General features: G+C 36.7%; 1 protein-coding gene across 2 annotated transcripts in view; it reads left to right on the plus strand.

Moving 5' to 3' along the window:
* The window catches only part of STXBP5 (syntaxin binding protein 5), a 1,442,716-nt gene that overhangs the window by 547,503 nt on the left and 882,751 nt on the right, over positions 1-12,462 (plus strand). For both annotated transcript variants that reach the window (XM_053711794.1, XM_053711795.1), the window contains exons 3-4: positions 2,710-2,791; positions 7,461-7,561. In XM_053711794.1, coding sequence (XP_053567769.1) covers positions 2,710-2,791; positions 7,461-7,561 — 183 coding nt within the window. The remainder of the gene's footprint in view (positions 1-2,709; positions 2,792-7,460; positions 7,562-12,462) is intronic.

Genomic DNA, 12,462 nt, shown 5'->3' on the forward strand with positions numbered 1-12,462 from the left:
CTCTCGTCAGAACTTCAAAGTTCCTTGCTACGGGTCCAGATCCAGGGATCCCAAGGCGGCTCTAGTGGATGCACTAGTAGCACCTTGGACCTTCAAACTAGCTTATGTGTTCCCGCCGTTTCCTCTCATCCCCAGGCTGGTAGCCAGGATCAATCAGGAGAGGGCGTCGGTGATCTTGATAGCTCCTGCGTGGCCACGCAGGACTTGGTATGCAGATCTGGTGAATATGTCATCGGCTCCACCTTGGAAGCTACCTTTGAGACGAGACCTTCTTGTTCAGGGTCCGTTCGAACATCCGAATCTGGTTTCACTCCAGCTGACTGCTTGGAGATTGAACGCTTGATCTTATCGAAGCGAGGGTTCTCAGATCCTGTTATCGATACTCTTGTTCAGGCCAGAAAGCCTGTAACTAGAAAGATTTACCACAAAATTTGGAAAAAATATATCTGTTGGTGTGAATCTAAAGGATTCCCTTGGGACAAGGTTAAGATTCCTAGGATTCTATCCTTCCTTCAAGAAGGATTGGAAAAAGGTTTATCTGCAAGTTCCCTGAAGGGACAGATTTCTGCCTTGTCTGTGTTACTTCACAAAAAGCTGGCCGCTGTGCCAGATGTTCAAGCTTTTGTTCAGGCTCTGGTTAGAATTAAGCCTGTTTACAAACCTTTGACTCCTCCTTGGAGTCTCAATTTAGTTCTTTCAGTTCTTCAGGGGGTTCCGTTTGAACCCTTGCATTCCGTTGATATTAAGTTATTATCTTGGAAAGTTTTGTTTTTAGTTGCAATTTCTTCTGCTAGAAGAGTTTCAGAATTATCTGCTCTGCAGTGTTCTCCTCCTTATCTGGTGTTCCATGCAGATAAGGTGGTTTTACGTACTAAACCTGGTTTTCTTCCAAAAGTTGTTTCTAACAAAAACATTAACCAGGAGATTATCGTACCTTCTCTGTGTCCGAAACCAGTTTCGAAGAAGGAACGTTTGTTGCACAATTTGGATGTTGTTCGCGCTCTAAAATTCTATTTAGATGCTACAAAGGATTTTAGACAAACATCTTCCTTGTTTGTTGTTTATTCCGGTAAAAGGAGAGGTCAAAAAGCAACCTCTACCTCTCTCTCTTTTTGGATTAAAAGCATCATCAGATTGGCTTACGAGACTGCCGGACGGCAGCCTCCCGAAAGAATCACAGCTCATTCCACTAGGGCTGTGGCTTCCACATGGGCCTTCAAGAACGAGGCTTCTGTTGATCAGATATGTAGGGCAGCGACTTGGTCTTCACTGCACACTTTTACCAAATTTTACAAGTTTGATACTTTTGCTTCTTCTGAGGCTATTTTTGGGAGAAAGGTTTTGCAAGCCGTGGTGCCTTCCATTTAGGTGACCTGATTTGCTCCCTCCCTTCATCCGTGTCCTAAAGCTTTGGTATTGGTTCCCACAAGTAAGGATGACGCCGTGGACCGGACACACCTATGTTGGAGAAAACAGAATTTATGTTTACCTGATAAATTACTTTCTCCAACGGTGTGTCCGGTCCACGGCCCGCCCTGGTTTTTTTAATCAGGTCTGATAATGTATTTTCTTTAACTACAGTCACCACGGTACCATATGGTTTCTCCTATGCAAATATTCCTCCTTAACGTCGGTCGAATGACTGGGGTAGGCGGAGCCTAGGAGGGATCATGTGACCAGCTTTGCTGGGCTCTTTGCCATTTCCTGTTGGGGAAGAGAATATCCCACAAGTAAGGATGACGCCGTGGACCGGACACACCGTTGGAGAAAGTAATTTATCAGGTAAACATAAATTCTGTTTTTTGTTTTGTTCCCCCCCTCCAGATTGAGATCCATTTAATTACTGTAACTTGCAGTTCAACTAATTTATTATAGTATTTGCTTATCACTGAATCTTTTATTGTGTCAAAGCCTGCAGACATCATACCTATGATGTAGAAATATGATGTCATCACTTAGTTTATAATTGCGGTTTCTACTGCTTTTTCTAAAACCTATCAATGAGGGAGTTTAAGCTCCATTTCTGCTCTAGAGCAGTGTTTTTCTGTTCCAGTCCTCGGGACCCCTGACAGGCCAGATTTTCATGATATATGAACTAGAGCACAGGTGAAATAATCAGCTTAGTTAGTAAACATGGTTAGGCCTTTTATTCATCATCTACCATTTACACTTCCAAGAGCATTGTTCATTATAGTTTTTTATCAACATATATGATCAAGTATGTTTCACATATCATCTTGTCCTTGGCTGCTGAATATTAATACTAATAATTTACTAATAATTGTACTTATATCTTTTGTACTTATGGGCAGCGCTGTAGAATTTGTTGGCACTTTCTAAATAAAGTATAATAATAATATTTATTGCTACACCCCTAAAATAATTTCATATCATGGTATTGAAGGACAATAACCAAACGTGTTTATGGTGTTATTCAAAGCTTAAAACGTTTTAGGCTCAATAGAGTCCGATTATATTTTGGCTTCAGTTTTCTGATGATGCTGCATTTTTACGGTGGAAGATAAAAAAGAACCTCCTTTTCTGACTCAGCATATTCATACCCATGTATAAGTCTAGGTTTACCATTGATCAAAGACAAATATACAGCCTCCTGGCATTTACATTCCTTGCTCTATTCGTCCTTTTGTTGTTTGTAAATACTTTTTTTTTTAAGCTGAAGAACTTCTTCCTTAACATAATTAATGTCAGATTTGGGCGGCCAGGAGTTGAATGCTATTGCCAGCATGACAGTGGAGCTGCGGTAATCCAGCTTCAGTTCCTGATTAATGAGGTAAGTGCAGTCACTTTAATCTTTCCTCTGACATCATTGGCTTATACAATCTCTCTCTTTCAGCTCCTTTTGTTTTCTCTATTTATTTGAACTGTGTTTACACATCCATGCGCTCAATCATACGCACACATGCATATAAATATAACACATATAGATATAGAAAACGTTATATGTACCTGTGTATATGTATCTGCAAATTTTATATGAAATGTACAGTCAGGAATATTAAAGAGACAGGAATACTTTAAAGGGACACTAAACACAAATTGCACAGTACATGATTATAAACCTTCATAATTAAAAAATAATTTTGCAATGAATACTGCATCTTTGTTTTGTCAAATGAGTATATTGTTTTATGTTTATTATTTTCACTGATTTCCCTGTCCCCCCAGAACAAAAAGAACCCCTGCTAAGCAATCAGAAACTAATATTCAGTAGCCTGCACTCTTGTGTTCCCTTAATGTGGTTTAGTACTAATTCAACTTGGTTACTATTGCAAAGACTGATTTGTCTATTATGATTGTTAATGCAAAACTGATAATCCACCTTTTTAAAGCATGTGACACCATAGAAGCTTAGGGAGGGGGAGTAAACAAAAGCTCACATGAGTTGCCTTAAAGTATTAACCCAAGCCTCCCTGGGAGAAAGTGAAACACACATTTTTTAGATGTATTTTACCACCGGCTGCAAAATAAATAAATAATGTATATTGCAATAATGTTTCACTTGCAATAAGGAAACATTGTATGTGTTGTTGAATTTTCAAGGTTAATGATCATTTAAAGGGACAGTCAACACCCAATGCAACCTTAGATCAGGAATACAAGATGCAGCTGCACCGCATCGCAGGTTGATGAGCTCTAACGGTATTGGAGTAATCACCCAAAATACATATGTTTATTCCATGTAGATATGGCCGCCAAACTCCCCTCACTGTTACGTAGTAACTTTCTTTTTAATTGAATCCTCCAATCATAATCAAGTCCTCGGTTGGATTGTTAACACACATTCACAGAGAATTGCGCATGCACAATCGATTTGGAAGGACACAATCTAGCGTAATCACAGCAGCACTTACGATTTCAGCTTGCGTTTGCGAGTAGGCAGAAGATAATGCACATACGCATTATCAAATCAGCAACGTCGCCCTTTCGAACATGATCAAGCATGGAAAAGATTAGAGAAGGGGATGGAGGAGGGGAAGGAGTTTGGCAGCCATATCTACATGGAATAAATGTTTATATTTTGGGTGATTACTCCAATACCGTTAGAGCTCATCAACACGCAAAGCGGTGCAGCTGCATCTTCTATTCCTGATCTAAGGTATGGAGTTAAGTTACATCGGATGTTGACTGTCCCTTTAAGTTTAGGAGCCAAGGAAGACACACGCATAGATCTCTTTCTTTCTATCTCTCTCTCTCTCTCTCTCTCTCTCTCTCTCTCTCTGTGTGTGTGTATGTATGTGTGTGTGTATGTATGTATATGTATATATATATATATATATATATATATAATGTTTGTGTTATAGCTTTCACACCCCTTATCAAGTGCAATACAAAAAAAGAGTACAAGAAAAAAGCACATTGTAATATTGTTAACACATAAGGACTAAATGATCAACACAGCTTCTTCCTTCAAGATCCGGGCCCAAGTCTCTTTCTCGGAAAACCCCAAGGCAAAATAGCTATAAATATCTATAAATAAAATCATATGTGGGCCGCCTTGGAAAAGCTACAAACCGTAAGCTCATGCTATTAAAACTTTATTTTAGGATATATAGAATTGAATAAAGTGTGTATGTGTGTATGTATATATATATTTATATATTATCATAGACACACACACATGGGTACATACACATATAATATGTGTGTGTATGTATGTGTGTATATATAAATATATGTTTGTGATATATGTGTGTGTGTTTTACTGCATATTAATTCAAAATATATACCATTCATATATATATTTTGTCCATAAAGACTCATCTCAACTGACAATTACTGATTCCTCTATTATATTGGACTTAACATGTATACAAATTGTTTGTAGCTGCGCAGAAGTATTTTGATTTTTCTCTTTCATTACCATTCATTACAGTGTCAGGGGTACACTTATTATCTCCACTTCTTGCTGCACTCCCATACACACTATCATTTTATTGTAGTTGTGGCAATTACCAACACTACTACCAATACTGGTAATTTATCACACCTATTTGCACCTTAGGTGCTGGGCTACCTATACCAGTGTTCCTTCTAGAGCGCTGGTGATTTTTTCTTGCTTTACATATATATATTTTACTTTATTTTTATTTTATTTTTTCCTTGTACAATGCTGAATATCTGAGCACTGTTTTAACTCTCGATCTTACTCAGTCCTGATTTGCAGCTATAACTGTTGGAGCCTCTTCCAATCAGCAGTCCTTGAAGCATATTTCACTATAAGCTTTCTCAAGAGGATTAAAGAGGTGTTGGCTTAGTCTCTGTTTATACTTTGTATAACTTAATACCAGATAATATCCCTCAATCAAGCAAACAGTTACTGCTAATGTTTGTGAATATAGTTGTTACTGTAATGCAAAGTAAATAATGTTTCATGAATATATATATATATATATATATATATCCAATCTTAAAAATAAATAACTAAATGATAATTATAGTAGCTATGTTAAATAACCAATAATTTAATAATATATATTTTTTAAAAAAAATTACACAAATTATATATCAATATTAGACCCCTTATTTATAATTAAATGTCTAAATGTGTTAAAATAATACAAAAATATATAATTATTCTTAATATAGTTCCTATGCATTTATTTGTTTCTACATTAAATAAGAATCAACATATTTGTGTGTTGCGCTTTTTGTCTAATAAATCCAACTCAGACCACAGGCATTTTAGTAAAATTAATTCCGAAAATTAATAAATGCTTATACCTACTTTTTTCATTACCTTGCCAAAATAATCAAAACCATCAAATATAACATGATGGGCTTGTCGCACATAATTAGGACTGAGGGTAAAATGTTCTCAACTTCTGGCAACTGGTTTTCATGATAAAATGTTTACGCAATTGCACTTACTGTGAAGTGAATTATTCCTTATATATAGAATTTCGATTATATTATATTTATATAAACTCGTATTAGGTTTATTGGGCCCCTTTCTTTTGGATGTATTAATATAAATAAATGAAATAAATATGTTAAAATCTATAAGTTTGCATACCATATTACGAGTGGAGCGCTATTTTGCTATAGTTAGAAATACAGTTAGCATGCCATTCGTAATCTAGCCCAAAACAGGATAATTATTATTTTTTTGCCCATTTTGCAAGCACCTCCAACTTTTACAATTTCAATAAATAATACATAACACCATTCTTAGTCTTTTAAATCCTCGTGCTTAGCATGATTAAGGGCAAGTGAGCTCAACATTTTGTTTTAGCATGTACTGAGCTGTGTTGCTACAATAAATGTTGTTGAGGATTTCATTATTTATTGAATATGTTGGAGGACATTGCAGCAGCCTGGTAAAATTTCTTGTTCATCTAACAAAGTGAGTAAGGTGAAGGTCTTTAAATATCTGTCTACATTGGTATGTTTCAAAGTGCTGCAGTAAATATTTTTTACAGTGCTTTCCCCTGCCTTCCAAACACAATTTGTGTGACTTATTCCTTCATTGGCTCTGGATTGGCTGCAGAGATACTTAACATTAATAAATACATTTTAAAAAAATAAATAAATAAGGTAACATTTTAAAATCAACTTTTAAAGAAACATTAGGAAAAAAAAAATTAAAAAAAATATATATTATGCATGGGAGTAAATATTTTTAAATATGTTAAAGGAACATGAAACCCACATTTGTTTTCTTTCATGATTCAGATTAAACATAGAATTCAACTTTCCATTTTACTTAAATGATCAAATTTGCTTTGTTCTTTAGTATTCCTTTTTTGAAGATTAGCCACCTATCAGCAAATAGTACTCAGTAGTGCATTGGTGCCCCTGAGCCTATCAAAGGATACCAAGAGAAGAATGCAAATTAGATAATAGAAGTAAATTGTAAAGTTGTTTAAAATTGTATGTTCTCTCTGAATCATGAAAGTTTTAATTTACTTTTTGAATTAAAAACAATTTACATTTAAAACTGATTGTTTTGATTTTAAAACTAACAAAAAAATGCACATTTATGCACATTTGGTCTATGAATTGATGCTCACTTGCTGATAAGGAGAACTCTCAAAATTCTATTGGTAGAAAATGATGCATCCCACAAAACAATGAAAAACTAAATACATTTTAAAATGTCTTTTTCATTTTTAAACAAAGGTAAAAAAAATCAAAAAATCTTTAATGTCTCATTGATGAGTACATTTTATTTCTAGAGCCACTGATAATGTTACTCATGATAATTTTATCTGATTTTGTTGTGTAAATATTTGTCAAAAAGCTACGTTACAAATATATTTTGTGACATACTAGTGTGGCTCAGTTATGCTGCAGAAGTTGACTTTAGTTTGTATTTTTTACCTTTTGGAGAATTAGAAATGTGTTGTGTTAATGTTAGTTTATGGATTTTACAAATTGTGAAATCATTTTATTTTTAGCAGGTAACTATTTATTTATTTTTATTATTTATTTATTAAAAGGGAGCTCTTGTGAGTGCCTTGGCCGATGACACTTTACACCTATGGAACTTGAGACAAAAACGACCTGCCATATTGCATTCACTGAAATTCAGCAGAGAAAGGTAAGAAATGTGGTTTGTTTCAGAATTACATTGCCATCGTATTTGCATTATTTTCAGCTCTGTGTTGCAAGGATTATGTGTTATTTAGCATTTTTTTCCTGAAATATTTATTGATGGAACTGAGGATTCCAGATGGAAAGACTTAAAGTTTTAGCTGTCTTTGTAGCATTTGTTATTTTTTTAAACTTCTAAGATGTCTTATGAGGAAGCACATCATTTAAGTCATGGATAGGCAACTAGCAACTAGATTGTGTTGCCCCATGGAAGAAAACAGAACTGAAAAATTGTACCTTAGTATAAATGGCCCCAGAAAGAAAACTAAAAATGTGTGATTTAGGAACTTCTGGTGGCTGGTCAAACAAGGTGGTCCTCTGGAAAGGTGAACAGTAGATATAGAGTACCCTGAAACCTTACCTAAATCTTGCTGGACATTTTTAGGAAATATAGAATTTCTGTGTCTAATAATAACCATAAATTTATAGGCAGCATAAGTCTTCTAAAATATTGATCTGCTGCCCTATGTGTTACTTACCTCCGAACCATCTTGCGGTATTGTCATAAATGTGGAGTTTTGGCCCACTACCTGTCCACAGCAGTTTATTTTCCCAGTTTTAAGTAACTGAATGAGCCATGCCCATGACCCACCCAGGCACAACTGGGAGTCACTGTGACTCCACCCCATGCTGATGGACTCTTTTTAAATGTTGGGAGGTGTGGTGTTGGGAAGTTGGCCATCACTGATTTAGGTAATTTATTTACTCAAATGTTTATCTGCTTCTATAATGGTAGGTGTTTTGTTTTGCATTTCTGTTCACCTCTGTATTTCATTTCATTCTATTTATTTTTTTTAAAAAGTACTTAAATTTACATCATAATATTTAAGACGGTGTAAAATTAAATTGATGGTAAATCCTAGCGGTTTTTGAAACGCTTTAATTTAGCAGTGCCATTAATAAAGGGGACTTCCATTCATGAGGTATAAAAAAGCTTCATGCTAAAAGTTCCTTTATTTGCTTGCATTTATGCTGAGCTGAGCGCCTCCATCTGCCCACGGCAAAATGCTTTTTTTCATTGAGGTGGTGTTTCCACTTTTTAGCCAATAGCGTGCTAGTCACCCAACATAATGCCAAATGGCAAGCGCGGCTATTGGCTAAAAGGTGTAAACATCACCTCATTGAAAAATACCGTTGTGCTATTGGTGGCTGGAGGCGTTCACCTCGGCATAAACTGCAGGTAAATAAAGGAACTTTCAGCAAGTTTTTTTATACTTCATTAATGAAAGTCCCCTTTATTTATAGTACTGGTAAATTTTAGCGTTTCAAAAACACTAGAATTTACCATCACTTTAAGAATGCAAGTTTTATTAGGACAGGCAGTTTTTTTTAAGGAAAGAGCCCTTTGTAGATTTAGTGGCAAAAAGCTTTAATTCTGCAGTGAACAGGGTTAAAAAATTATCAGATATGTGTTAGGTGGAGAGTCATAAAATAATGCTCAAAATTGGCTCAGGTGATTGGCTTGTTTAGTAAGGCTAGGGGAGTATTATTAGCTGGGGCAATATTAATTATTTAAGGGGCAATTTGGCATCCCACCTTCTCTCACTTATTTTTATTTGCATATATTACTGCTTTCCTGTGTTAGAGGGTTATTTTTGTGTTCTTTAAATGGTTATTATTTTTGGTTGGTTCCCATTGAGCTGGGTGTGCCAGCAATAGTTGCATGGTATAGCTTTAGGGCTAGACCTGACTCAAAAAGAAATTTAGCTTGGGTTTATTTATGCCAAGGCACATAAGACGAAAGTCAGCAGACTTTTGGGGTTGGCAAATATGAGTCCCAGGGTAGCCCATGGCACAGACTGTGTTTCTAAGTATAAATACTCACAGGGGCGTAATTACAGGGTTCTCTGAGGACTCAATTGAGATTCTAGGGGCCCATCTGGGCCCTGCAATAAGTAGCGACATCACTCCATCTGTATAATGTCTGGTCCCTCGGTGCAATACAGGACTCACAATGCATTTAGTTGCCTTTAAAATATGGTGGCAGATTTTCCAAGATGACTGCCACAGTGTTGCTGTATAGAGAAAAAAACTGCCACCATATTTGGAATGAAAGACTGTGCATATCCTCTTCACAGACTAACCAGGGGGGAAAGACGACTTGCATCCATAGAGAAGCAGCATCTTTCCCGTATGTGGCTGCTGGCTCAACTTCTGTTGATTGTAAACAGTCATAAAGGGTGCTGTTGATGAGTGGGCACCACAGGTCTAATTACGCCCCTATACCCATCACTGATGTTCAGGGTGAGCATGCAATTCTTCCATGTACCCTTTATAAACTTTTGAAAACTCCTTCCATCTGACAAATGCAGAATTAAACAAGGTAATGCTAAACAGGCATTATGGGTAATATTGTTGTAACATCATTAAACTTCTCCTGGAACAGTTATTCATTTTGTTAGTTTGAGCATGTGCTGAAGAAGGGTTTAAACCCCTACTTTATGTATGTTACTGTTAGTAAAGGGTTTTAATAATTGCAGTTTGCGTGTTACTATCAGAAAGAAGGTTAAATGCTTGCTATGTTTGTTATTGGAAATGGAGTTAAATCATTGTCCATGTAAAAGAGAAAAAGAAAGAGGTGCACAGGGCCAAACTCAAGTGACATTTTTAATTACAAGTAGATACACACACAAAAACAGACACTTACAAGATTCGTAAGTGCTAAAAAGCACATCTGTTGAGCACTGTGTTAACACAGCTGCTAGTCCTCCACACCAGGGTTAGTTCGAAATTTTCAGGCACGGTATCCGGAATTCCTGCACTGATGACCGTGGGTAGTATGTTTAAGCAGCTGGTCAAACGTTTGCTTCTGGATAGCCTAACGCGTTTCCCCCGATCAGCGGCTGGGCTTCTTCATGAGGCAATGGTAACAATGTATGTGTACGGAGTTGCGCCTTTTATATTTAAAGGAGAGATAGCCAATCATCACAAAGGGGTATGTAACTTGGCCAATCCTGTTTGTAGGTGTGTCTCTTACTGCTCCGTATGCACATCTTTTGCTTAAATAAGCTGTAGTTTGTATGATATTTTCTTCTAGCGTATAAGTTTACATATACTAGTTTAAAAACACACAATTAAAATACATTGTAGAAAATAGTAAATACATAGAAGGTACATATAAAATACATACAATATACAGGGAGTGCAGAATTATTAGGCAAATGAGTATTTTGACCACATTATCCTCTTTATGCATGTTGTCTTACTCCAAGCTGTATAGGCTCGAAAGCCTACTACCAATTAAGCATATTAGGTGATGTGCATCTCTGTAATGAGAAGGGGTGTGGTCTAATGACATCAACACCCTATATCAGGTGTGCATAATTATTAGGCAACTTCCTTTCCTTTGGCAAAATGGGTCAAAAGAAGGACTTGACAGGCTCAGAAAAGTAAAAAATAGTGAGATATCTTGCAGAGGGATGCAGCACTCTTAAAATTGCAAAGCTTCTGAAGCGTGATCATCGAACAATCAAGCGTTTCATTCAAAATAGTCAACAGGGTCGCAAGAAGCGTGTGGAAAAACCAAGGCGCAAAATAACTGCCCATGAACTGAGAAAAGTCAAGCGTGCAGCTGCCAAGATGCCACTTGCCACCAGTTTGGCCATATTTTCAACATCACTGGAGTGCCCAAAAGCACAAGGTGTGCAATACTCAGAGACATGTTCAAGGTAAGAAAGGCTGAAAGACGACCACAACTGAACAAGACACACAAGCTGAAACGTCAAGACTGGGACAAGAAATATCTCAAGACTGATTTTTCTAAGGTTTTATGGACTGATGAAATGAGAGTGAGTCTTGATGGGCCAGATGGATGGGCCCGTGGCTGGATTGGTAAAGGGCAGAGAGCTTCAGTCCGACTCAGACGCCAGCAAGGTGGAGGTGGAGTACTGGTTTGGGCTGGTATCATCAAAGATGAGCTTGTGGGGCCTTTTCGGGTTGAGGATGGAGTCAAGCTCAACTCCCAGTCCTACTGCCAGTTTCTGCAAGACACCTTCTTCAAGCAGTGGTTCAGGAAGAAGTCTGCATCCTTCAAGAAAAACATGATTTTCATGCAGGACAATGCTCCATCACACGCGTCCAAGTACTCCACAGCGTGGCTGGCAAGAAAGGGTATAAAAGAAGAAAATCTAATGACATGGCCTCCTTGTTCACCTGATCTGAACCCCATTAAGAACCTGTGGTCCATCATCAAATGTGAGATTTACAAGGAGGGAAAACAGTACACCTCTCTGAACAGTGTCTGGGAGGCTGTGGTTGCTGCTGCACGCAATGTTGATGGTGAACAGATCAAAACACTGACAGAATCCATGGATGGCAGGCTTTTGAGTGTCCTTGCAAAGAAAGGTGGCTATATTGGTCACTGAATTGTTTTTGTTTTGTTTTTGAATGTCAGAAATGTATATTTGTGAATGTTGAGATGTTATATTGGTTTCACTGGTAAAAATAAATAATTGAAATGGGTATATATTTGTTTTTTGTTAAGTTGCCTAATAATTATGCACAGTAATAGTCACCTGCACACACAGATATCCCCCTAAAATAGCTATAACTAAAAACTACTTCCAAAACTATTCAGCTTTGATATTAATGAGTTTTTTGGGTTCATTGAGAACATGGTTGTTGTTCAATAATAAAATTAATCCTCAAAAATACAACTTGCCTAATAATTCTGCACTCCCTGTTCATTTGGAATACATTAAAAAAGGGAAGAGTTATACGTGCATAGTAGGTGACTTATACTTTCAAATTTGACCGCAAATGTATATTAGTGGTTATTTTGTGTTCCGCTAATAGGAACTTAGAGTGTGTCTATAGTTTGCGATCAATGTTGAGAGCAAATCCACATGA

This window comes from Bombina bombina, chromosome 4, assembly GCF_027579735.1.
Source record: "Bombina bombina isolate aBomBom1 chromosome 4, aBomBom1.pri, whole genome shotgun sequence".
Taxonomy (NCBI): domain Eukaryota; kingdom Metazoa; phylum Chordata; class Amphibia; order Anura; family Bombinatoridae; genus Bombina; species Bombina bombina.